Source organism: Tamandua tetradactyla, chromosome 7, assembly GCF_023851605.1.
Source record: "Tamandua tetradactyla isolate mTamTet1 chromosome 7, mTamTet1.pri, whole genome shotgun sequence".
Classification (NCBI taxonomy): Eukaryota; Metazoa; Chordata; class Mammalia; order Pilosa; family Myrmecophagidae; genus Tamandua; species Tamandua tetradactyla.
The window spans coordinates 58,103,106-58,131,060 of record NC_135333.1 but is presented as its reverse complement, the minus strand read 5'-3'; the positions used below and the strand labels follow the sequence as shown (position 1 = coordinate 58,131,060).

The 27,955-nt window shown below is 37.4% G+C and overlaps 1 protein-coding gene across 9 annotated transcripts in view; it reads left to right on the top strand.

Annotated features, from left to right (window-relative positions):
* The window catches only part of FBH1 (F-box DNA helicase 1), a 75,419-nt gene that overhangs the window by 18,734 nt on the left and 28,730 nt on the right, over positions 1 to 27,955 (top strand). For all 9 annotated transcript variants that reach the window (XM_077169505.1, XM_077169498.1, XM_077169499.1 and 6 more), the window contains 13 exons: positions 20 to 112; positions 476 to 570; positions 2,471 to 2,639; positions 3,321 to 3,543; positions 4,339 to 4,426; positions 4,516 to 4,602; positions 5,299 to 5,435; positions 10,856 to 10,955; positions 11,050 to 11,171; positions 12,990 to 13,065; positions 13,684 to 13,881; positions 14,403 to 14,528; positions 22,778 to 22,884. In XM_077169505.1, coding sequence (XP_077025620.1) covers positions 20 to 112; positions 476 to 570; positions 2,471 to 2,639; positions 3,321 to 3,543; positions 4,339 to 4,426; positions 4,516 to 4,602; positions 5,299 to 5,435; positions 10,856 to 10,955; positions 11,050 to 11,171; positions 12,990 to 13,065; positions 13,684 to 13,881; positions 14,403 to 14,528; positions 22,778 to 22,884 — 1,621 coding nt within the window. The remainder of the gene's footprint in view (positions 1 to 19; positions 113 to 475; positions 571 to 2,470; positions 2,640 to 3,320; positions 3,544 to 4,338; positions 4,427 to 4,515; positions 4,603 to 5,298; positions 5,436 to 10,855; positions 10,956 to 11,049; positions 11,172 to 12,989; positions 13,066 to 13,683; positions 13,882 to 14,402; positions 14,529 to 22,777; positions 22,885 to 27,955) is intronic.

The following is a 27,955-nucleotide window of genomic DNA, read 5'->3' as shown; positions in this document are numbered from 1 at the left end:
TCTCCTCTTTTCCTATTAGGATTCACTACAACATTTTCTATTGCCTGTATCTTCAGGAGAATTCTTGTACTCAGGCCACAAAAATTAAAGAGGAAACATCTGTTTGGCCAGGGTATGTACATATGTGTATGTGTGTGTAGGCATGTGTGTATGTATGTATTTTTTTGTCTTCGTGCTTGACTGTCATTTAACAAGGGGAGGAGTGTTGTTTTAATGACTTTACATATAATTTACATAACTTACAAGATTTACCCATTTCAAGTGTACAATTCAGTGATTTTTAGTAAATTTACTGGTTTATATAACCATCACCATATTCTAATTTTATAACATTTTTATTACCCTAAAGGGAGAACTTATTTTGGGTCAGTTTTGTTTACCATTAATTTGCCTTTTTGATTTTTGGGTACTCCATCACCTGGCCATTTTAGTTCTTTTCTGCTTTTTAAAAATTTCTCCTCTGTGACAATTCTAGCAAAAAAACCAGCATCCAGCTTACACATGAACAACAGCTGATTCTGAACCATAAGATGGAACCTCTCCAGGTGGTAAAAATTATGGCATTTGCAGGTAAGGGGGCTCACCATTCCTGGATTAGAGAGTCAGGCTCATGATGTTGTTTTTCTGCCTTTTTATTATCCCCTTTCCCTGCTGACTGCACTGTATCTTTTCTTTTATCTATTATTGAACTACATCAACCAGGTAATCTAAAAAGCTGCTAACCAAGGAATACATGCTATTTCTTACCACTCTCCTGAATGTCTACACTGGAATTCCTGTTGAAATAGGAGTTCTTAGGGATTAGATTTGTGCATGGATAGCACTGAGGTTGATGAAGCCAGTCATTTATCATCATATATACTTGGTCACTGATTGCTTATGAAGAGACAGGACATATTCATCTGCTTAGAAAGTGCAGTAGCTCCCTGATTTCTGTAGGGTAAAATCTAAAAGTTCCTCCCACCATTTGGTTCTAACCTGCATTCCTAAATAGATTGTCTGCTATTCTGTCTCAGTCAGCTAAGATGACCTAGTTAGAACTCCTGTAGTACTTGATTATTCTTTTATCTGAACATTTTCTCATGCTTTTTTTCCTTCCTAGAATTCTTTCCTGCTTTTCTGCCTAACTATCCTGCTAATAATTGCGACAACTATGAGTTATTAAATGTCTACTGTGTGCCTGCCACTGTTCTAATCCTAACTGCATTCTGTAAGGGTTAGTTGTTCCTTTTTTATAGATGAAGAAACTAAAACTCAGAGAGATGAAAATGAGTCACCCTTGGTTAAAGAAGCAAATAAGTGATGGAGCCAGAATTCAAAATTGGATCTGTTTCTCTTGAAAGACATGCCTTTATCTTTTCTTTTCTCCCCAACCCTACCCCCCATTTGATTCTTTCTCTTCCTGTCTCTTTCTTTCTTACTTCTGTCTTTGTCTTTTTTCTTTTTCCTTTTCTTTCTCCTTTCCTTCCTTCTTTCGTTTTCCCATTCTGTGTCAACTCCCGTCGTATCTGTTTCTTCTAAATGAAGGCTTCTTCAACCATTTGAGCCCTATACGATTTTTGAACTTTTACTACACTTAATCATCTGTATTAATTACTTGGTGCTTGATAATATATTGAGAATAGCCAACACATGAAATTTTGTAAATATTTCCACATTATTTCATTAGTCTTCAAAACATCCCTATTTGGTAGGGAAAAGAGGTACTATTTTTCTTCTATAACAGGTGAGGAGTAAATGATTCTTAATCTACTAGGTGGCATGATGTAAGCCATAGACCCAGATTTTTTGTTTCCAAATCCATGCTCTTTTCCACAATACTGTGTTATCATTATATTTTCATTTTGTTCCCTAATTGTTTCACCTGTGTTGGTATTTTAATTGCAACTCAACTGTAATGTGGGAACCATACTTTATGTGTTTTAAGGTACTAATAATGCTTAGCAAACTGCTGAATGTGTAGTAGGTGCTCAATAAATACTTGTTAAATGAATGAAAGATTGAATAACTGAATGAACTGGTGGCGAACCAGGGCAGACAAGGGAGTTCAGAATAGATCAGGAGAAACCTTGTATCTCATTTACATGCTCTTGCTCTAGAAGCATAAATGACTCCTAGGCCAGTAATTATTGAATTTCTACTGCTAGTTACGTTGATTATTATCTTTATCCTCACACCTATATTTCTACAAAGGTAGGTCTTATCCACCTATGCTGATGAGGAAACTGAAGTCCGTTGAGGGCATGGGGCTTGCCCTTTGTGACGCAGCTACAACAACCTGGGTCACTCTGCTTAGAATCTGCTGTTCTTATTACTACAAGTGTAGTGACAAGAGTAGCCCTTGTCACTGCTGCTCTAAGTGCTCTTGTTTGTGACTTAGTCTCAAAAAAGAGGCAGGAAGCATGGATAAGACCTTTGGAACATTTTTTCCTGGTCAAAGGGTCACATCCTTTCTTCTTGGCTTCCCCAGGCACCGGGAAGACCTCTACCCTGGTCAAGTATGCTGAGAAGTGGTCTGAGAGCAGGTTTCTGTATGTGACATTCAACAAGAGCATCGCAAAGCAGGCCGAGCTAGTCTTCCCCAGCAATGTCATCTGCAAAACCTTTCATTCCATGGCCTATGGACACGTTGGGCGGAAGTGAGCATCGTTGTTACCATCATCGTTATTCTCATTACCGTTGATTACATTGTGATCATTAAGATCATGTAGGAACTGCACACCACCATGACCAAAAAAATTGAATGCTATTCTCTCCATTTACAGACAGGAAATATGAAAATAGATTTAGTCATTTGTTTTTTCATCTTGTGAAAGTATATTATTCAAATAAGAGTAACTTGATGGGGGGGCACTCTCATTTCTCTGAAACTGAGGCACAGAAAGTCAAAATGACCTGTCTAAAGTTGAGTGTGTCCCAAATCCTGTTCAGTTTTAGGCTTTCCATGGAAGGGTGGGGAAGGGAAGAAGACTGAGATGAGGTGCACTCAATCTAGGTTTCCTGGGGCCTCCTGAACCTTGGACTTGAAGGCTTCAAGGAAGCCCTTGAACCACACCTTTGAATAATAGTGTCTGCCTTGAGTTAGTCAATCTCTGGCTTGTTAGATGTGAATTCCTGAAAGCCCTATAAGCCATTTCAGATCATACTTGGACCTTGCAGAACTTCTCTGGCTTTTTTTTTTTTTAACCTCACCTGTATGTTTGTAATGCTTGGAACTATCTTGTGTTATCATTGAAGAGAGTGGGAATAAGAGTGTGGGAAACGCTAAATTTTTAATTGCTAATGAAACTAACTTTTGTTAATTTGGGATATAATTACAGGTACCAATTAAAGAAGAAATTGAATCTGTTTAGGTTAACACCCTTCATGGTTAATTCTGTCCTTGCTGAAGGAAAAGGTGGATTCATAAGGGCTAAGCTGGTATGCAAGACTTTAGAAAACTTCTTTGCCTCTGCTGATGAAGAACTGACTATTGATCATGTGCCTATTTGGTGTAAGAATAGCCAAGGACAAAGAGTCATGGTAGAACAGAGTGAAAAACTGGTGAGTATATAAATGTCTTCAGTATTAGGGATTGAGGGATAAATGAGAAGAGTTGGCATGGTATAGTGTTATTTCTACCTTTCATATCTTCAGAATTGCTCACAGAAAGTTGAAGATGGAGGAGTGAGACAGTAAGCCCATAATGTTGTAACTGTGAATTGCACAGGATTTTCTGCTGTTAAGAACACTCAGAGACATCACATTTAATCCTTGTAATAGTCTTCATTTAATAGATGAGATACAGATATTGAATGACCTGCCCAAGATTTCAAGAACTTGTCATTAAGTCTGTTGGACCTTGAATCTGATCTTATCTAGTGATTGGGAATCTCTTTTCTAATTTTTTTGGCTATTTATACTACATAGATTTTGCCAGCAGACAAATCTGCTTATAAAGAAAATAAAAAGTTTCTTATTTTTATGAAGTCTTTTGAATCATTCCCATTCATTTATGAATTAACTGTCCTTTATAAATCTAGAAAAATAATCTAACCTTTTCCTACTCATCTAATGTGATCTCTGAAAGATATTCTGTCACTGACCTTGTTACTGCCCCAACTCTTTTTTTTTTTTTTTAACATGGGCAGGCACTGGGAATCGAACCCAGGTCCTCGGGCATGACAGGCAAGCATTCTTACCTGTTGAGCCACCGTGGCCTGCCCCTGCCCCAACTTTTTAATTCATCTCTGCACTTAAGAGAATTTTTACCTCTGTATGTGGAAATGAAGTGTGATTTCAGCATGCTATCTTTTCCAGGGTCTTAATCTATGGGTTACTGTATCACTTGCTTTCTAGAATGCTGTCCTCGAAGCAAGCAGACTTTGGGACAACATGCAGAAACTGGGGGAATGCAAAGAAGAGGCTTACCAGATGACTCATGATGGTATGGCAGTTTTCAAATATGGGTATCTGTTAAATATGATAGCAATACTTCTGAGTTATGACTCTTGCTATTTCCTTCTTCTATTCTAGGCTATTTGAAACTCTGGCAGCTGAGCAAGCCTTTGCTTGCCTCTTTTGATGCCATCTTTGTGGATGAGGCCCAGGACTGTACCCCAGGTGATAAACTATTCAGGACACCAGTAGTCTCAAATACATAGAAACAGCATCATGATTATGTAAGAGGACATATGCGTGAAATAAGTTGATTATTCTTATTTGTGATAAAGAAGAGGAACAAATGATACTTAGTCATTAGAAATCCTCTTTATTTGACTTTGGATTTTAACACTTGTCCCTCCTGACCCCAAAACAGATTTATATTCCTCCAAATGTTTGGTTTAGGGTATTCTTAAAATGTTGACTTAGTGTAGGTCATCAGTGTTAGGGACCAGTAGCCTATACCCATGCCAAATGGGTAAAGGTGGTAGTGAATTTTGAATGGAAAGCTTGTGTCATATATTTCTCAGGTGGCTAATGGAGAGTAGACAGTGCAATGAGTGTGACTTTCTAGGGCATCTTTGAGTTTTATGTTACAGTATTAGAGGGAGAAGATAAATTCACCTCATATTTGCCTTTGTGGTTGCTGATACTCAGCAGTGTTACCAGAACTGAAAATAATTTGCATCACCAGAAACTGTTTCTTTTGTACCATTATAAAATTGTTTCTTTTGATTGTTTTTCCAGAGTTGCAGGAAACCTTGCCTCAGTTTTGTAAAATTGTTCTCACCCTTTGTTTTCTGACATATGGTTGATTTTTGCTATGCGGGTTGATGCTCCTTCAGATTTCTTACTATTCCTCTTATTTGGCCACAGCTATCATGAATATAGTTCTGTCTCAGCCATGTGGAAAGATCTTCGTGGGGGACCCACACCAGCAGATCTATACCTTCCGTGGGGCAGTCAATGCCCTGTTTACAGTCCCACATACTCACGTCTTCTATCTCACCCAGGTAAGAGCTCCCTGTTCTTTGGAGCGCCCAGCAGCAGTTAAGCCAGCATTACATTTCCTCACCCTAGTCTTTTAGTGTTAATCGTGTGTAAGGTAGTGAGTTAAGCTCATGGCATATAGAAGACCCCTGCTTCTCAAGTGGTGCTTTTTAAAGTGGGTTTCTTGGGGTCTTCAAGACCACAGTTGTTTTCATGATAGGTATTTGCCTTTCTCAGTGCATTGACATTTGCATTGATGGGTCAAAGCCTGGTGGGTCAAAGGGCTGACACCTCAGTATGAATCAAGGAAGTGGTACCAACCGATTACTAGCAGTTGTCTTCACTGCAACACACCCAGTGTAAAAAATAGCAATGTGCTTAAAAATGTCCTTGATGATAAAGCAAAAATTATTAGCTGTCCTTTGAGTACATGTCTTTTTGATATTCCATGTGGTGAACTAGAAAGCATATATACAGCATTTCTGCTGCAGACTGAAGTATGACAGTTATCTGAGGAAAAGCACTTTTGCGATTGCATTGTGAACTGAGCTGGCAGCTTTTTTTTCTTGTAATACCATTTTTACTTGAAAGAACAGCTGGCAGTTCAACTCTGCTTATTCAGACTTTGGTATTTCATATTTTCTCAAAAATGAATGAAATGAGCCTGAGACCTCAAGAAGAACAACTGACAATGTTTGTTGCCAAAAATATGTGTCATTTTCAAGTGAAAATGACAATTTTGGAAAACTTGACACCTCCCCATACAGAATTTCTGATGAGATCTTAGAAATGCATATGATGTTTTTTTTTTGATGTTGAGTTATGAAATTTGTCAGCATTTAGATGGCCTGCATAACCTAGTGATCTAATATTTTCCAAATGACCAATGCGTATTTTTAAAAAATTAGGAGTAGGCAAAAGATCCATTTAAAGGGCAAGACAGCCCAATGGCTTTTAATAAAACAGAGTATAGCAAGTTCATTGAAATGGTTTCAGATTCCACATTGCAAAAAAATTATCAGTTTTAATTTATAATATGGTAAATATAGATTGATATAACTCATATAAATAAGAGCTCTTGGGGGCTTCAGTAATTTTTAGAAGTGTAAAGTATCCTGAGACCAAGAGTCTTGAGAGTTGCACCTTTCAAGAAACTCACATATAGTTAGAGGAGATGAACAGTGTCAACCTTTATAAAAATGTAATCTGTACGGTGTTTTGTTATATTATAGAAAGTCCTATAGTCTGCTCTGTGACTTTATAGGACTTTTTAGAACTCTTCTTAGTTCCTGTAGTTGCTTGCCATGCTAACTTAGGGTGACATCTGCTCAGAATATATATATATATATATTTTAAACAGGCTTTATTTAGAATAGTTGTCCATTTAAAGAAAAATTCAGAACATATACCCCCCCAGCAGTCCTGTATACTCCATACCCCCTTATTAACATCTCAAATTAATGTAGTATATAGCCACAATTAATGAACCAGTATTGATACAATATTATTCATTCAAGTCAATAGTTTATTCATATTCCCTTAGTTTTTTAAGTGATACTGTTTCCCTGTTCTAGGATCCCATTCACGATACCACATATGTTTAGTCGTCATGTTTCCTTAGGTGATTCTTGGCTGTTAACAGTTTTTCAGACTTTCCTTATTTTTGATGACCTTCATAGTTTTCAGAACTAATCAAGTATGTTGTAGGATGCCCTCTATTGGAATTTGTCTGAGGTTCTTCTCATGATTAAAATGGGGGTTATGGGTTTTGGGGAGGAAGATCACAGGGATAACATGCTATTGTCACATAATATCTAGGGTACATACTGTCAACAAGATTTATGACTGTTGTTGGTGACCTTGATCACCTGGCTGAGGTAGTAGTGTTTTTCTGCAATGTAAAGTTAACCCCCCCATTCTATACTGTAGTCTTTAGAAGGAAGTCACTATATTCACCTCATTCCCTAAATCTTCCCCGCCTTGAGGGTGGAGTATCTACATAAATTATTTGAAATTCTTCTACAAGGGAGATTTGTCTCTTTTCCCCATTTATTCAGTCATTTATTTATGTCAGTACAGACTCATGAGTATGTATTTTATGCTTTGGGTTACAGTCCACTTCAAATAGTTTTAAAGCAATGGGTACTGTTTATTGAAAGCCTAGTGTTCCCTTGGCTATATTATTGTTCTTCAACAGTACATTAAACTTAATTACCTTAAATTATAGATGCATGGAGATGACAATAAATATGAGTTTGGGGTGTATTAGTGTCTTTCCAGCTAGAGTGATTGAAAGAATAGGCTCTTGCGCCAAGTTTTGAAGGGTAGGAAATCATTTTTTTTTAACTTTTTATTTTGAAATACTTTCAAACTTAACAGCACAATGACAAAAATAATGCAAACCTCTTACAGAGAACTCCAACATACCCCTACCCCCTGGATACCCAGATCTTCCAATTTTAACATATTGCCACATTTGCTGTACAATTCCACCCATCTTTCAATCCATCTATCTCTCCATCTCTGTGTCCGTTTTCTGAACCCTTGTGTGTAGGGTATATACATCATGCTCCTTGAACACTGAACACTGCCATATACATTTCCTAAGAAAGATATTCAAGTATGTTACTACCTTAAGTGCAGTGATCAAGTTGAAGAACTTTTTAACATTGATACAAAGCTTACAGTCTACATTTTTCATATGTTCCAGTAATGTTTTCCTGAACCTTTTCTCCTCCCTTGCTAGATCCCATTCTGGATCATGTACGGCATTTAGTTGTTGCAGTCTTTAGATGTTCTTTTTAAAAAAATTTTGATAACATATGTACAACATAAACTTTCCCATCTCATGCACTTCCAAACATACCATTCACTGGGATTCATCACATTCACTATGTTGTGGTAGCCTCACAACCTTCCATCAGTAAAACTTTCCCATCTCCCTAAAGAGAAACCCTACACCCATTAGGCATTATCTCCCCATTTCTCCTGTTCCCCACCTATGCTAGTCTGTAATCTATTCCTGTCTCTGAATTTACATATTTTCCAATTTTTTTTTGTAGTTACCATAAGGCTTAAATTTAACATCCTAAACCGTAACAGTCTCATTTGCTTTGATACCAGAATTACTCCAGTAGTATATACACACTATGTTCCTATACTCCCCTATCTTCCCATCTTCCTGTAATTCTTGTCACAAATGACATATTTATATATTATGAGTCTAGAACCTCTCATTTGTCATTATATATTTTTTCCTTGAGAGCGTAGTCCAGGAATCAAACCCTGGTCTCCCGCATGGAAGGCAAGCGTTCTACCACTGAACCACCCATGTACCCTATCATTATATTTTATGTGCTTGCCTTTTAGATCCTGTAGGAAGTGAAAAGTAGAGTTATAAACCAAAAATACAGTTTTACTGGCATTGACCATGATTATTTCAATCTACCCAGTTTTTTTTACCCTTTATCCCCCTATTATTTATTTATTTTTATCGTTATTTTCTTACTCTCCATACCCTGGATAAAAGGAGCATCAGACACAAGGTTTTCACGATCATATGGTCACATTGTAAAAGCTGTACAGTTATACAGTCGTCTTCAAGAATCAAGTCTCCTGGAACACAGCTCAACAGTTTTAGGTACTTCCTTTCTGCCACTCCAATACACCATAAAATAAAAAGGTATATCTGTGTAAGCATAAGAATAACCTCTAGGATAACCTCTTGACTCTGAAATCTCTCATCCATTGAAACTTTATTTTGAGTCATTTCTCTGATTCTCTTTTTGGTCAAGAAGGCTTTCTCACTTCCATGATGTGGGTCCCATCTCATCCCCAGAGTTCTGTCCCTTGTTGCCAGAAAGATTTACTTCCCTGGGAGTTATATCCCAAATAGGGGGAGGGCAGTGACTTCACTTGCCGAGTTGGCATAGAGAGAGGCCACATCTGAACAATAAAAGTTCTCTGGGGGTGACACTTAGGCCTGATTTTAAGTAGGCTTAGCCTGTCCTTTGCAAGAATAGGTTTCATAGGAGCTAACCCCAAGATCAAGATCAGCCTGTTGATTTGGTTGTCCCCATTGCTTGCAGGAATATCAGAAATTCTCCAAATAGGAAGATTGACTATTTCCTCCTTTCTCCCCATTCCCCGAGGGGACTTTACAAATACTTTATTCACTGCCCAAATTACTCTGGGATATATCTGGGCATCACACTGACTTGGACACACTGACAAAATCTCATGCCCTATTCAGGATTCCATGTACTTATGGTGTTCAACTAAACGGACCATACAAGTTGAATTAGGAAATGTACTACCCAAAATATAAATTTTGCACCAAATAAACATCTCTCCCCTTGGTCTCATACAGAAGTTGAAGTTTTAAAATATGGATGACATCATCCTTTATCCTGTATTCTAATCTGCCTTAGTCCTATCCAGATCAGCGTCCTTCATATCTAGTTGAAGTCTGATCCCTTTGTCAATATTTTAAACAGTTCCTGTATGGGGTACTGCTGACTTTCATAGCTTCAGAGCTCTAACTCTTGGTCTCAGTTGTCACCTAAATACCTGAGGTTTCTGGGAACGACCAGGTTATATACAAATAACTCATTGTCTCAGAATTTAGAAATAACAGTTACAATTCTTTAATATATGTGACTGCTGAAAGAGCTTAAAATCTAGGACCCTTTACAATAGACCCCAACCTGATAACCCAGGCTCTGGATTTCAATTCTCTGAGTTTGTATTTTATAGTTGGTTCATATGAGTGAGGCGTGATATTATTTATTTCTGACATTTCATTCAACATACTGTCCTCAAGGCTCATTCACCTAGTTGCATGCCTCACATCTTGGTTCCTTCTTGCAGCCACTCAGTTGTCTGTATACACCACCTTTCTCCTTTCCATTCTTCATTTGTCATACCCTTAGGTCACTTCCTTCATTGCTAATCCGAACACTATAGGGCAATGATTTTAAAATTCATGGTGAAAGGGATCTCAAGGGCAAAGGGGAAAACCCTCCTTTCCCTCTTTTAATGTTTTGTCTAGCTTGAACTTCTTTATAAAATTTGATTGAGAAAAATGGGTAGATTTGCTAAAAAGAAGAGTTTACTGTTGGTGTTAGGAAATAATCGCAAATAACGATAGTTCATTTTGTGAAGGATCTTGAACGTGCGCTCATCACTCTTTTCTTTATGTATTGCTCTTTATAACAAGAGAAAATGCTATCTTTAATACGTGGCCAAAAAATCAGCATTTCTTTGATTGTCATGTTCCTGTTCAGGTATGAATGGTTTTTTTAGTAGGGAATTTTCAAACACCTTGGGTGAATTGCAAATAATTGGTTGGGTTTGGCAAGACCAAGGCTTGGCAGTGATAGAAATGTGCTAACATATGTCAGGGAGGGGTGGCTAACTCCTTTTGTTTTTTGTTTTCCAACAGAGTTTTAGATTTGGTGTGGAAATAGCTTACGTGGGAGCTACTATCTTGGATGTCTGCAAGAGAGTCAGGAAAAAGACTTTGGTTGGAGGAAACCATCAGAGTAAGGCTTTCAGTTCCTCTGCTTTTATATGTTACAGAAATTAGTCTTCCTTCTTATTTTGATTAGTCATAGAGTTTGTGCTCTCTCCCAAAAGGTAACATTAGAGGTGAGGCCAAAGGTCAAGTGGCCCTGTTGTCACGGACCAATGCCAATGTGTTTGATGAGGCTGTCCGGGTGACTGACAGAGAAGTACCTGCAAAGATACATCTGATTGGGGTAAGAGTACATTTCTGTTGACTGCTTCATGCACAGAAACTTGCAGGTACACATATCTAATCAAAACATTCAACTTAATTAGTAGTATTGTACAAGAAATCATTTGGGTTTTCGACCATTTTTGCCAAGATGAACCATGACTGATGTTTTTACCCCTAGCCATTTCTGATTATGCTGGCCAAATGTTCCTATAAAACCACACCCTAGAAGGACTGAGAATCTTTTCTTCCTCTCTTTATAAAATGAATGCCTTTCTTGTTTTTGGCTATGCAAATGAGGCTGCTAGTTGTTGAATTTCTACCAGACATTCTTCTGGTTGTATGTTGTTAGTGTGAGAACCACTGAGGTGACAACACAGCTGGGACACACTAGCATGCTCTAGTGTATAGAGTTTGAACATCTGGGTTCTAGCTCTGGTTCTGTTACTAACTTGTTGTGGCTTGGGGCAAGTCACAACTTCTGTGTGCCTCATTCTCTCCTTCTCTAAAATAAAAATAAGGTCTTTCCTTTACCTGTTTCACGGGGAAGTTTAGGAGGAGTAAGTGGCTTGTATAAAACATTTTTAACTCTTTGACACAAGGTTATATGACTAAAAGTTATTCATTCATCTGTGAAAAACATCTTTTTGAGGGCTTACTATGTGCTAGGTACTCAATAAATATAGTAAGTAAATCATAATCAAATGATGTTTAATTTTTTCCATTTTTATTTACAAGATTATATAGCCTTGTTATAGAGATTTTGGAAACTAAAAGAAAGAAAAATCACCCATAATCCCAGTATTCATATAATAATTTCTATTTTTGCTAATTATTTTTGTCTTTGTCCTTGTTGATGCATATTTTTATATAGTTGCAGTTGTAGTATATATAAAAAATGTGTGCTGTGTTTTATTCAACACATAAACATATTTTCTTTTGTATTGCTACTTTAATGACCTTACACTATTTCATCCAGTGGATATTAGCATAAGTTACCCATTTTCATTATTGTAAGAAATAGTACTTTTGAAAAGTCATCCCTGTCAGGCATAGTATAAAGGAGGTTATTCTTCTTCCCTCTCATATCCATTTATCACGTGTAGCATGTTTTGTTACACCTGGTTACATCTAATTTCAAATTATAATGCATACTGTTTTATTTTGGTCTGTTTTGTGTTAATGTGTTATGTGTCCCTTCCCAAAAAGATGAAGTCCCTTGTGGCGGGTGTGTGTGGGGGGGTGCTTTGTCATCTCTGTCTATACTAGGGCCTGGTTCTCCCCTAGTGTTGAGGCAGATAGTCAGCAAGTACTTCTTAGGTAGTATTGGATTGAACTGTGAAACAATCAGGCCTCTCCTCCAGGAGCTTACTTTTAACATGTAGAATATTCAGGGCTTATGGCCATTCTGTAGTTCTTTCCTCAAAAGAAACAATGGTAAGTATTTATGCCTAATACTTTGCATCCACGTACAATTTGTATTCTTCATTGCAAACTTTTCGGTTCCTGAAAGTTGGATTTAAACTGCTCCTTTATTGGTAAGAAAGCAAAGTCAATTAGTTCTTGATTTTTTATTTTTTTTTTAAACTTAAGAAGAATTTGAGGTAGCAGCCATAAGTTAGAATTTGATAATCCTGAGTTTTTAGGCTACTTTATAACCTGCTTATTGTCTTTCTACTTTGGGTACAATTTGTGAACCATTTCTGAGAAACTGTCTCATTTCAAAATCCCATCTTTATATTTGCTTTACATTGTTTTGTTTAAAAAAAAAACCCCAACAACAACAAAACAAAACAGAAGACTACAAAAAAACAAAAATCCCAACAAAAAACTTTTTCAGGGGATTAAATCATTTGGATTGGACAGAATCACTGATATTTGGATCCTCCTTCAGTCAGAGGAAGAACGGAAGAAACGTGAGTACCCTCCTGGCCTCAGAGTCCTGGAAGGAAGCACTCAAGTGTCAAGGGATGGGGAAAGAGTAGGCTTGACCCAAGTCAGTGTTGTTATTTTCCTTCTGGAGAAGGGTGGAGCTGATTGTCACTCTTTTCCCATGAAGAGTGGGATGGCCGAGGTCTACTGTTTTCAGAGGCTTCCCAGATCCTTCTCTCAGGAATCTAAACTTCTCTCTAACATTGGTCCCTTATGCTGTCTTCCCTATCATCTTCTGTCTGCTTAGGCAGCTTTACACACCAATACTTCTGCATGGGCCCCAAATGATAATTTCTAACATTTCTATGGCACTTTTCTTTTCATGTTTGCTGTGCTATTTGAAATCCCTGTGAAGTAGGTAAGGAGCTCAAGGGTAGAGTTCTTTATTCTCAGGTTGGAGATGGAGAGGCTAAAGCACAGGTAATTTCACTGACTTGCCCAGGAACACACAGCAAGTTAGTGATTGTAGTCGGGACTAGAACCTGGATTTCCCAACTTTCAGACCATTTGATTACTCTGTCATTGGCTATTAATGTGTAGCTACTACCTCTATATTTTAGTGCAGCCCATATCATCTTAACTTGTAAATGTGTTCTCCATAGAAAACCTCATTATTAAAGACAAATTTATCAGAAGATGGATGCACAAAGAAGGCTTTAGTGGCTTCAAGAGGTATGTGACTGCTGCCGAGGATAAGGAACTTGAAGCAAAGATTGCAGTGGTTGAAAAGTATAATATCAGGATTCCAGAACTGGTGAAAAGAATAGAAAGATGCCATATCAAAGATTGGGACTTTGCAGGTAAGGATTACTGTTGATTTTTAACATTCCCCCAGTAGGAGGCACAGATGGTCTTCTGATGCTTCCTGATGCATGAATCATCATCTTTGGCCAAGGATAGCTCTGCAGGGATATTGTTTCTGAGAAAGGAGTGCAGAGCTGACATTCTTGTTTAGGGGCTCCTTATTTCTCTTCCAAGCCAGTAGAACAGGTTTTTCTCATCCCCACTTTGTCGCTGTTTAACTTTGGACAAGGGACTCAACCTCTTTTGGGCCTCTGTCCCTTCATGTGTAAAATATAGGGGGTAGGTAAAGTCTTTTTGAGCTTTGAAATGTGATTCTAAGATGTACTCTCTCCTGCAACCCATCTTTTTCTTTTTTCCTTCTTGACAGTATTCCTCTTTCCTCCTTTTTTCCCCAAAGCTGCACATAGGCAAGAAAATATAGAGTTTTAATAGTATAGTAGGAAGCATATAATGTTTTCCCTCCTGTTTCCTTCCCTGTCAAGCCCCCATCTAATTGTATGCTGTGTTTTTATTCCAGAGTACATTTTGGGCACTGTGCACAAAGCCAAAGGCTTGGAATTTGATACTGTGCATGTTTTGGATGATTTTGTGAAAGTGCCTTGTGCCAGGCATAATCTCTCACAGCTCCCCCACTTCAGAGTTGGTAAGGAGATACAGTTATGTTAATCTTTGTTTCACAGTTGATAGTTAACTGGGGCTGCTTCCTTTTGACTTCGTTGCTTTTTGTTGGGTATGACCTCCTCGTCAGATCCTTCTCAAAGGAAAAAACAGCTCTTCATCCTACATGATTGATTCTTATACTGTGGTTTTAGGAAAACCACACTTGCAGGGGTCCCACCTTCCTAAGGACTGTTCTGGAGAGCTCAGGTCTATAGTGGCTACCTTTAGCATGCATCTCTGAGCTTTCAAATATTCTTTTCTTTTTTTTTTTTTTTTATTAACGGAAAGAAAAAAAAAAAGAAATTAACACAACATTTAGAAATCATACCATTCTACATATGCACTCAGTAATTCTTAACATCATCACATAGATGCATGATCATTGTTTCTTAGTACATTTGCATCGGTTTAGAGGAACTAGCAACACAACAGAAAAAGATATAAAATGTTAATATAAAGAAAAGAAATAAAAGTAGTAATAATAGTAAAAAACAACAACAACAAACAAACCAACAAGCAAACAAAAACAAAAAAAACCCTATAGCTCAGATGCAACTTCATTCAGTATTTTAACATGATTACTTTACAATTAGGTATTATTGTGCTGTCCATTTTTGAGTTTTTGTATCTAGTCCTGTTGCACAGTCTGTATCCCTTCAGCTTCAATTACCCATTGTCTTACCCTGTTTCTAACTCCTGCTGAACTCTGTTACCAATGACATATTTCAAGTTTATTCTCGAATGTCCGTTCACATCAGTGGGACCATACAGTATTTGTCCTTTAGTTTTTGGCTGGATTCACTCAGCATAATATTCTCTAGGTCCATCCATGTTATTACATGGTTCATAAGTTTATCTTGTCTTAAAGCTGCATAATATTCCATTGTATGTATATACCACAGTTTGTTTAGCCACTCTTCTGTTGATGGAGATTTTGGCTGTTTCCATCTCTTTGCAATTGTAAATAACGCTGCTATAAACATTGGTGTGCAAATGTCCGTTTGTGTCTTTGCCCTTAAGTCCTTTGAGTAGATACCTAGCAATGGTATTGCTGGGTCGTATGGCAATTCTATATTCAGCTTTTTGAGGAACCGCCAAACTGCCTTCCACAGTGGTTGCATCCTTTGACATTCCCACCAACAGTGGATAAGTGTGCCTCTTTCTCCGTATCCTCTCCAGCACTTGTCATTTTCTGTTTTGTTGATAATGGCCATTCTGGTGGGTATGAGATGATATCTCATTGTGGTTTTGATTTGCATTTCTCTAATGGCCAGGGACATTGAGCATCTCTTCATGTGCCTCTTGGCCATCCGTATTTCTTCTTCTGGTAGGTGTCTGTTTAAGTCTTTTTCCCATTTTGTAATTGGGTTGGCTGTCTTTTTGTTGTTGAGTTGAACAATCTCTTTATAAATTCTGGATACTAGACCTTTATCTGATATGTCGTTTCCAAATATTGTCTCCCATTGTGTAGGCTGTCTTTCTACTTTCTTGATGAAGTTCTTTGATGCACAAAAGTGTTTAATTTTGAGGAGCTCCCATTTATTTATTTCCTTCTTCAGTGTTCTTGCTTTAGGTTTAAGGTCCATAAAACCGCCTCCAGTTGTAAGATCCATAAGATATCTCCCAACATTTTCCTCTAACTGTTTTATGGTCTTAGACCTAATGTTTAGATCTTTGATGCATTTTGAGTTAACTTTTGTATAGGGTGTGAGAGATGGGTCTTCTTTCATTCTTTTGCATATGGATATCCAGTTCTCTAGGCACCATTTATTGAAGAGACTGTTCTGTCCCAGGTGAGTTGGCTTGACTGCCTTATCAAAGATCAAATGTCCATAGATGAGAGGGTCTATATCTGAGCATTCTATTCGATTCCATTGGTCGATATATCTATCTTTATGCCAATACCATGCTGTTTTGACCACTGTGGCTTCATAATATGCCTTAAAGTCAGGCAGCGCGAGACCTCCAGCTTCGTTTTTTTTTCCTCAAGATGTTTTTAGCAATTCGGGGCACCCTGCCCTTCCAGATAAATTTGCTTATTGGTTTTTCTATTTCTGAAAAATAAGTTGTTGGGATTTTGATTGGTATTGCATTGAATCTGTAAATCAATTTAGGTAGGATTGACATCTTGACTATATTTAGTCTTCCAATCCATGAACACGGTATGCCCTTCCATCTATTTAGGTCTTCTGTGATTTCTTTTAACAGTTTTTTGTAGTTTTCTTTATATAGGTTTTTTGTCTCTTTGGTTAAATTTATTCCTAGGTATTTTATTCTTTTAGTTGCGATTGTAAATGGGATTCGTTTCTTGATTTCCGCCTCAGCTTGTTCATTACTAGTGTATAGAAAAGCTACAGATTTTTGAATGTTGATCTTGTAGCCTGCTACTTTGCTGTACTCATTTATTAGCTCTAGTAATTTTGTTGTGGATTTTTCTGGGTTTTCTACATATAGTATCATATCGTCTGCAAACAGTGATAGTTTTACTTCTTCCTTTCCAATTTTGATGCCTTGTATTTCTTTTTCTTGCCTAATTGCTCTGGCTAGAACTTCCAACACAATGTTGAATAATAGTGGTGATAGTGGACATCCTTGTCTTGTTCCTGATCTTAGGTGGAAAGTTTTCAATTTTTCCCCATTGAGGATGATATTAGCTGTGGGTTTTTCATATATTCCCTCTATCATTTTAAGGAAGTTCCCTTGTATTCCTATCTTTTGAAGTGTTTTCAGCAGGAAAGGATGTTGAATCTTGTCAAATGCCTTCTCTGCATCAATTGAGATGATCATGTGATTTTTCTGCTTTGATTTGTTGATATGGTGTATTACATTAATTGATTTTCTTATGTTGAACCATCCTTGCATACCTGGGATGAATCCTACTTGGTCATGATGTATAATTCTTTTAATGTGTTGTTGGATACGATTTGCTAGAATTTTATTGAGAATTTTTGCATCTGTATTCATTAGAGAGATTGGTCTGTAGTTTTCTTTTTTTGTAATATCTTTGCCTGGTTTTGGTATGAGGGTGATGTTGGCTTCATAGAATGAATTAGGTAGTTTTCCCTCCACTTCGATTTTTTTGAAGAGTTTGAGGAGAGTTGGTACTAATTCTTTCTGGAATGTTTGATAGAATTCACATGTGAAGCCGTCTGGTCCTGGACTTTTCTTTTTAGGGAGCTTTTGAATAACTAATTCAATCTCTTTACTTGTGATTGGTTTGTTGAGGTCGTCTATTTCTTCTTGAGTCAAAGTTGGTTGTTCATGTCTTTCCAGGAACCTGTCCATTTCTTCTAAATTGTTGTATTTATTAGCGTAAAGTTGTTCATAGTATCCTGTTATTACCTCCTTTATTTCTGTGAGGTCAGTAGTTATGTCTCCTCTTTCATTTCTAATCTTATTTATTTGCATCCTCTCTCTTCTTCTTTTTGTCAATCTTGCTAAGGGCCCATCAATCTTGTTGATTTTCTCATAGAACCAACTTCTGGTCTTATTGATTTTCTCTATTGTTTTCATGTTTTCAATTTCATTTATTTCTGCTCTAATCTTTGTTATTTCTTTCCTTTTGCTTGCTTTGGGATTAGTTTGCTGTTCTTTCTCCAGTTCTTCCAAGTGGACAGTTAATTCCTGCATTTTTGCCTTTTCTTCTTTTCCGATAAAGGCATTTAGGGCAATAAATTTCCCTCTTAGCACTGCCTTTGCTGCATCCCATAAGTTTTGATATGTTGTGTCTTCATTTTCATTTGCCTCTAGGTATTTACTAATTTCTCTTGCAATTTCTTCTTTGACCCAGTTGTTGTTTAAGAGTGTGTTGTTGAGCCTCCATGTATTTATGAATTTTCTGGCACTCCGCCTATTATTGATTTCCGACTTCATTCCTTTATGATCCGAGAAAGTGTTGTGTATGATTTCAATATTTTTAAATTTGTTAAGACTTGCTTTGTGACCCAGCATATGGTCTATCTTTGAGAATGATCCATGAGCACTTGAAAAAAAGGTGTATCCTGCTGTTGTGGGATGTAATGTCCTATAAATGTCTGTTAAGTCAAGCTCATTTATAGTAATATTCAGGTTCTCTATTTCTTTATTGATCCTCTGTGTAGATGTTCTGTCCATTGATGAGAGTGGTGAATTGAAGTCTCCAACTATTATGGTATATGTGTCTATTTCCCTTTTCAGTGTTTGCAGTGTATTCCTCACGTATTTTGGGGCATTCTGGTTCGGTGCGTAAATATTTATGATTGTTATGTCTTCTTGCTTAATTGTTCCTTTTAATAGTATATAGTGTCCTTCTTTGTCTCTTTTAACTGTTTTACATTTGAAGTCTAACTTGTTGGATATTAGTATAGCCACTCCTGCTCTTTTCTGGTTGTTATTTGCATGAAATATCTTTTCCCAACCTTTCACTTTCAACCTATATTTATCTTTGGGTCTAAGATGTGTTTCCTGTAGACAGCATATAGAAGGATCCTGTTTTTTAATCCATTCTGCCAGTCTATGTCTTTTAATTGGGGAATTCAGTCCATTGACATTTAGAGTTATTACTGTTTGGATAATATTTTCCTCTACCATTTTGCCTTTTGTATTATATATATCATATCTGACTTTCCTTCTTTCTACACTTTTCTCCATGTCTCTCTCTTCTGTCTTTTCGGTTCTGACTCTAGTGCTTCCTTTAGTATTTCTTGCAGAGCTGGTCTCTTGGTCACAAATTCTCTTAGTGACTTTTTGTCTGAGAATGTTTTAATTTCTCCCTCATTTTTGAAGGACAATTTTGCTGGATATAGGAGTCTTGGCTGGCAGTTTTTCTCTTTTAGTAACTTAAATATATCATCCCACTGTCTTCTAGCTTCCATGGTTTCTGCTGAGAAATCTACACATAGTCTTATTGGGTTTCCCTTGTATGTGACGGATTGTTTTTCTCTCGCTGCTTTCAAGATCCTCTCTTTCTCTTTGACCTCTGACATTCTAACTAGTAAGTGTCTCGGGGAACGCCTATTTGTGTCTAATCTCTTTGGGGTACGCTGCACTTCTTGGATCTGTAATTTTAGGTCTTTCATAAGAGTTGGGAAATTTTCAGTGATAATTTCTTCCATTAGTTTTTCTCCTCCTTTTCCCTTCTCTTCTCCTTCTGGGACACCCACAACATGTATATTTGTGCGGTTCATATAGTCCTTGAGTTCCCTGATACCTTGTTCAAATTTTTCCATTCTTTTCCGGATAGTTTCTGTTTCTTTTTGGAATTCAGATGTTTCATCCTCCAAATCCCTAATTCTGTCTTCTGTTTCTTTAAATCTGCCGTTGTAGGTATCCATTGTTTTTTCCATCTTTTCTACTTTATCTTTCACTTCCATAAGTTCTGTGATTTGTTTTTTCAGTTTTTCTATTTCTTCTTTATGTTCAGCCCATGTCTTCTTCATGTCCTCCCTCAATTTATCGATTTCGTTTTTGAAGAGGTTTTCCATTTCTGTTCGTATATTCAGCATTAGTTGTTTCAGCTCCTGTATCTCATTTGAACTATTGGTTTCTTCGTTTGACTGGGCCATATGTTCAATTTTCTGAGCGTGATCCGTTATCTTCTGCTGGCGTCTGGGCATTTAGTCAGATTTCCCTGGGTGTTCGACCCCACAGGTTGAAAGATTTTTCTGTGCAATCTCTGGGTTCTGTTTTTCTTATCCTGCCCAGTAGGTGGCGCTCGTGGCACACGTTTGTCTACGGGTTCCACCAGTGAAAGTTGCTGTGGGTCCTTCAACTCTGGAAAATTCTCGCCGTAGGGGAGGTTCGGCAGCTGAAGCGTCTTGGAAGAATGCCAGCCAGCCTGGGGTTCCGAATGCGGGGAGGGTCGCTGGCCGCTGCAGCACGGGAGAGCGTCCGGCCGAATTAGCTAGTCGGCCCGGGGCACCAAGCGTGGCGGGAGGGCGCCAGCTGTCGCAGCCCGGGAGAGTGCACTATTCCCAGCCGACGGGGGAGTCACGTGTTTGGAAGGGATCCCCCGGTCACTGTTCTCCGCAGTCTGGGAATTTCTGACCCAACTATCTCAGTTGTTCCGGGGGGCCTCGTGTGGTGGGGGCACCAACCGCCGCGGCCTAAGGGGACCGCCTGTCCAATTCTACCAGCTGGCCTGGGAAGGTGGAAGGGAGGGACTCCGGTCGCTTGCCGTCCCACCCAGGAAAGCCCGTGCCCCTTGGTGATCTCACCGGAGCTGGTTCTCCCAGATAGTCAGCCGTTCCAGGATGGGGTACGCCGTCCCTTTGCTCTCCCTCGTGGCTCCGGGAGCTGCTCTGTATTATCTCCACTCCCCCAGTAGCTGTTCTGGAGGAGGAAAGGTGAGGGCGGCAAGGCTGTAGAGGCTGGTGGTGGAGGAGCCGGTGAAGGCGAGGGAAGAGGGCACCGTGGTGGTTGGAGAGCGGCTGGAGCAGGAGGGGGAGGAGGGGGGAGAAGGAGGGCGGGCGGGTCGGCTGCTGCGGGGCGTGGGCGCCGCGCGGTGGGCCGGCGGAGAAAGAGAGGGGAGAAGGAGGGCCGGCGGAGAAAGAGAGGGGAGAAGGAGGGCCAAATATTCTTTTCTTAAGCAAGATTATGTTTTCTTTAATTAATTGGCCCTCTTTTTATTAAAGAGGCCAGAAAATTATAAGAAGTGAAATAGTAAGCACTCTTATCCTTTGTCTGCTTTCTTTCTTTTTTCTTAACTTTTTTAAATTGTATAGTATAACATATATACAAAGCAAAGAATAAAAAAGCAATAGTTTTCAAAGCAGTCTTCAACACAGGACAGATCCCAGAGTTTGTCCTGGGCTGCCATATGATCCTCTCATATTTTTCCTTCTAGCTGCTCCAGAATATAGGAGGTTAGAGGGCTTAACTATTTTTTATCATCACAATTGACTTTTTTTCCTCTTTTTTTGTGAAAAATAACATATGTACAAAAAGCTATAAATTTCAAAACACAGCACCACAATTAGTTGTAGAACATAGTTCAGACTTTGACATGGGTTACAATTTCTCAATTTTACGTTTTTACTTCTAGCTGCTCTGAAACACTGGAAACTAAAAGAGATATCAGTTTAATGATTCAGCATTCGTGTTCATTTGTTAAATCCTATCTTCAACTCCACCATCACCTTTGCTCTTTCCATACCATTTGTCTGCTTTTTTTATAAATTTGTACTCAAATTTAGTTGTTACTCTAAGCATCTGTGCTGTTGTTTTGTTTTTAAATCCTAAAATAAACCCATTTGAAGTTTCTCTAAAAACAAACGCATGATCAAAAAAAAGCTCCCTGTTAATCATGGATTCAGAGTTTAGGCATGACATGCATTGGAGGGCTGAAGATATAAATACTAAAAACTCCTTATGTCTGAAAAATATTTTCATAAAATGAGAGAGATATGGGATTAAACATAAATTGGAATGAAGTCAGGGAAAGGAAGTTGCCAGAGAAAGATATCAGCTGCTCTTTTGTTGTTTTGGAAGTTTATTTAATTTTACTACCTTTTTTTTTTTCTGCTAGTCATTACATGTTTATGTAATTTTTTTAGTAACATTTTTGTTGAGATAAAATTCATATACCATACAGTTCATCCATTTAAAATGTACAGTTTAATGTCTTTTAGTGTATTAACACATCAACTGCTATTTATTGAGTTCCTACCACTGTACCTAGGTATTGTGACTGAAAGAAAAGAAAGATATAAGTAATACAAAACCTTGTAAATTTGTTTTTGTTTTCTGGTTATCCCAAAACAACTTACGCTATTTCCAGGTTGGACTAAGTAATACCAGAGAGTCAGCATAATGGAATAGACAGAAGATGGGCTTTGGACACAAGTAGATGTGGGTTCAGATCCAGGGTACTTCATTAGCTGTGGCCCTGTTTGTATAAGTAACCTTAGTTTCCTTAACCATCGCACAAAATTGTGGGGATAATTGGGATAATGAATATATATATATCATTATTAACAGAGTCTCAGGATTTACCTGAATAAGCAATTAACAAAATCTCAGGATTTACCAGTAGCAGAATTAAATATCATTCAATATTCTCTGCTGCTAGTCTGTTAGGTTTTTACTTGTGTTTGGAGTTGGTGTTTAAACGAGAAGTTTATATATACTACCAGCAAATCTTGAGTGGTGTTTTTGGGGGTTGGGGTGGTTGAGGGATGGTAAATATGTAGATGAGAACATAAATTTTTGTAAGCAGTCTTTTGAGGTCCTATTTTTTCCTCTTCTTTTCTTTAGAGTCATTTTCTGAGGATGAGTGGAATTTACTGTATGTCGCCGTAACTCGTGCCAAGAAGCATCTCATCATGACCAAGTCATTGGAAAACATTTTGACTTTGGCTGGGGTAAGAGAAACTGGTAGCATGTGTTCATTTAATGATGTTTGAATGAGGTCAACCTGTAGGTGTTCAAAGACCTTTGGATCAAGATGCTTGATTAGAAGAGAAGAGCTTTTTTGTTGAATGTGCCAGTGGCCATTACTAGTATAAGAAGTGTTCCAATCGGAGAAACAAATAAGTGGATTTTTTTCTAAAGATTTTTCTAATTTAATTTTGTTTAAATTCTAATTCAATTTCAATTTTAAGCATTCTTTTAAAATCTACTGTATTAATTTTAATTTCTTCCTTGCTTAATTAGTTCTCAATACCCTTTGGGATAAAAAAGGCAAGAATGTTTTCTAAACAGCCCCACACACATACACATGTTCAATTTGTTTTGAAATGGCAGCTGCTACCACCAGTAAACTTCTCTGAAGAAATTTGTCTTTTGCCAGGGGAGCGTAAGTATTCAGTCACAGACCAGCATGCAGAAAAGTGAGCTGTCAGTAATCACTCTTTAACCCCTACAAATCAACCTTCTCCCTAACTTTCTTTACTCTTTTCTGTCTTTTTTTTTTCTGCCTTCCATGGGTAGGAGTATAAACTATTAAGTCTTTTCAACGATCTTAGAAACTGGAACAGAAATTTGATCTAGTATTTACTACCTAGTCTATCTTCCTTAAACGAAAGACACTTAATTAAGCTTCAGACCTAAAACTTAAAAGTAGAAGTTAATGTAAATACTGTTTCTTCTTCAGCTATCTCCGAAACATGTAGGAATTTGTCTAACAGAATGGTTTATTCAAAATGCCATATTGCATTAATCACTCAAATTTGAGAAACAGGAGCTGTGGAGTCTAAACATTGCTGCTAATGGGGAAAGGTGTTTGGGAGAGGAATGGGATACGAACAATGATGACTTTTTAGTAAAGTTTTGGTAAAGGTTGGTCAAAGTCTCAGAGTTGTTAAGTGTTGGTAAAACAGAACCCTAATACCCATAATTGAATGGTTACTGAATGCCTAAACTTGACAAGTACCTTTCTAGGCACTGAGGCATAAGAAATTCCCTGCTTTCATGAAGCCCACATACTATATGTATAGACAGACAATAAATAATTAAACAATATGAGTCTTCACATTTTTGAGAAAGATAATATCAGGGTTAAAAAGGGAGGAACTTTGCAAGTAAATACTCTTTTATAACCTGCCATGATGGCAAAGCCTTTTACATAAGATTGATTAACTTGCATGTCTATTTTGTCATTTTTCCTCCAAGCCACACTGAGATAGGCTTATTTGGCCATAAAAATATTTCTAAAATTTGAAATCAGATGCATGTTTTACCCAAAGCATTCGTTCTTCACTTGGGCCTCATCAGATGGTGACAGCTTGAGCATCAGACCTTGGAACTGAAGCACTTTTACTTTAGTTGAATATTTAGTGGCACCTGGGTCATCAATGGGATTTCAAGAGATGGTTTAGAGCAGGGCTCAGCAAACTTTTTCTGTAAAGAGCCAAATAGTAAATATTTCAGGGTTTATGGGCCATGTGATTTATGGAACTACATACCCAAGCCTGCCTTTTTTTTTTCCTAATGTACCAATACCTCTTAACTTCATTTTGTTTTGATTTTTGATAGGCATGCTTCCCTGTTTAAAATAATTATCTATCCTCCTGCAATAACTCTTCTATATAAGTTGTTTAATCAGCTCAACAAGTTGCATTTAAGAAACCCTGTTGGGATGTTTACTGGGACTGCATTAAATTTACAGATTAGTTGGAGAGAGTTTGGGGAAAAGAATACTGCTAAATATTTGAATCTAAGAACATATCTTTTTTTTTTGTTTATTCATGTCTTCTTTTATGTCCTTCAGTAAATCTCTATATTTTTCTCCATAGTGATCTTAATATTTGTTGATTGTAGTTGACAATTCCATCATCTGCAAATGATGAAAACATTGTTTCTTCCTTTCCAATCCCAATCTCATTTATTTTTATTTTAGTAACATATATACAACCTGAAATTTCCCCCCTTTAACACGTACAGATATATAATTCAGTGGTGTCAACTGTATTCACCCAGTGCTGTACTACCATCACCATCCTCCATTACCTAAACTTCCACCATCCCTAACAGAAATTCTGTACCAATTAAACTCTAATTTCCCTTTCCCTGTCCCTCCCCAGCCCTGTGTTTCGGTTTGTTAAAGCTGCTGGGATGCAATATACCAAAAATGGAACAGCTTTTAAAAGGACAATTAATATTAAGTTGCAAGTTTACACTTCTAAGTCTATAAAAATATCCAAACTAAGGCATCCAGGGAGACATAGCTTGATTTAAGAAAGGCCAATGGGTTTGCAACACCTCTGTCAGCTGGAAGGCATGTGGCAACATCTGCTGGTTTTCCCTCTTGGCTTCATACGGCTTCCCCAGGGGCATTTTCTTTCTGCATCTCCAAAGATCTCTGGCGTGGGCTCTAAAGCTTTTTCCAAAATGGTTCCCTCTAAAGGGGCTCCAGTAAGCAACTCCACCTTAATGGGTAGAGACACATCTGTGTGGAAACCACCTAATCAAAATGTATCATCCACAATTGGGTGGGTCACATCTCCATGAAAATAATTTAATAAAAAATCCCACCCAGCAATATTGAATGAGGATTAAAGAATATGGCTTTTCTAGGGTACACAACATTTTCATACCAGCATACCCTGATAACCTGTATTCTAATTTCTGACTCTATGAGTTTGCTTATACTAATTATTTCATATCAGTGGGGTCATATTTTGTCTTTTTGTATCTGACTTATTTTGTCATATAACCTTATTTCTTTTTACAGCTGCATAACATTCCATTATGAATGGATACCGTATTTTGCTTATCCATTCATCTATTGATGGACACTTGGGTTGCTTCCATCTTTCAGCAGTTGTGAATAATGCTGCTGTGAACATTAGGGTGCAAATATCAATTTGAGTCCCTCCTTCCGATTCTTTTGAGTATGTTCCTAGAAGTGGGATGGCTGGATCATATGGTAATTCCTATACATTCTGAGGAACCAGCAAAGTCTTTTCCGGAGCACCTGCACCTTTTTAAATTCCCACCAAAAGTGAATGAATGCTCCTGTTTCTTAACATCCTTCCAACACTTGTAATTTTTTGCTTTTTTTAAAATAGTAGACATTCTGTTGGGTGTGAAATGATAATCTTATTATGGTTTTGATTTGCATTTCCATAATGGCTAATGATGCTGAGCATCTTTTCATGTGCATTTTGGCTATTTGTGTATCTTGGAAGAATGTCTGTTCAAGTCCTTTGCCCGTTTTTTAAAATGTAATTTTGTTAAGATATATTCATATACTCTATAATCATCCAAAGTATGTAATCATGGCTCATAATATTATCATTTGGTTGTGCATTCATCACCACAGTCAAATTTAGAACATTTTCATTACTCCAAAAAATAAAAAAGAACACCCAAAACATCCCATGCCCCTTATTCCCCCTCCTGTTATTTATTTATTTTTTATCTTTATTTTCTTACACATCTGCCAATATATTGGATAAAGGATGTGTCAGTCACAAGGTTTTCACAATCATATAGTCACACTGTAAAAACTATATATTTATTCAGCCATCATCAAGAATCAAGGCTACTGGATTACAATTTCAGTAATTTCAGGTATTTCCTTCTAGCTGTTCTAATACATTAGAAACTAAAAAAGAATATCTATATAATGCATAAGAATAACCTCCAACATGCCCTCTCAACACCATTTGAAATCTCTTAGCCACTGAAACTTTATTTTGTTTAATTTCTCTTCCACTTTTTGGTCAGGAAGGCTTTTTCAGTCCCATGAAAGCAGAGCCAGGCTCATCCTTGGGAGTCATGTCCCACATGAGCAGGGCAATTTACACTCCTGGGAGCCATGTCCAATTTAGTAGGCAGGATGGAGAGGGCTAAGGGGCGAGGTAGGTATTGAGTTTATTTGCAGGGTTGTCTTAGAGATAGGGGCCACATCTGAGCAACAAAAGAGGTTCTCTGGGGGAGACTATTAGGCATACTTGTGAGTAGGTTTAGCTTCTCCTTTGCAGGAATACATTTCATAAGGGCAAGCTCCAAGATTGAGGAATTCTTTTACTAAATTGGGAGTCCCTAATGCTTGAGAGAATATCTGGAATTCCCCAGATGAGGAAATTAAATATTTCCACATTTCCCCCCAGTCTCTCAAGGAGGTTTTCCTTTGCCCATTTTTAATTTTTTCTCTATTTGTTGTTGATTTGTAGGATTTCCTTATAAATTCTGGATATTAAACCCATATCTGATATGTGGTTCCAAGTATTGTCTCCCATTTTCTAGGTTTCCCTTTTACTTTCATGATGAAGTCCTTTGATGCACAGAAGATTTTAATTTTATGAGGTCTTGTATATCCATTTTCTCTCTTGTTGCTTGTGCCTTTGATGTAAGGTCTAAGAAACTATTGCCTAATACACGGTCCTGAATATGCTTCCTTACATTTTTTTTTTTTTTAGGAGTTTGACAGCCCGAGTTCTTTTATTTAGGTCTTTGAATATTCTGAGTTAATTTTTCTGTATGGTGTGAGATAAGGGTCTTCATTCTTTTGCATATGAATAGCCAATTTTCCCAGCTCTATTTTGTTTGTTTGTGTATTTTATTTAAGAAAACAATACACTTAGAACCACCAGAAATTGATATCTTATTTAGCTTAGCCATGAGCATATTTAGATAAAATGTCCATATAATCATTGTAAAACCTGTGTTTGTGCAGTAAGTTTCACAAACCAATTAAAAATTAAGGCAACAAGGAAAAATTCCACAAATTCAAATAACAAAGTTCTTCAATTCTAGACATTAAACACTAACTTAAATATCATTTTCTCAGCTGTCAAAACTGTAAATGTTCTCAAAATATCAAGTAGAAAGTTCTTACAAATATCTGCTTTACTATAGTAATGACCTATGTTACTAAACATTTTCCTGATTTCAGTAAAATAGGAAGATACAAATATATTTATAATGAACATATGAAAATCTTAACCACCTAAAATGGATTTCTTAGTTAGCTTATCCATAGGCATA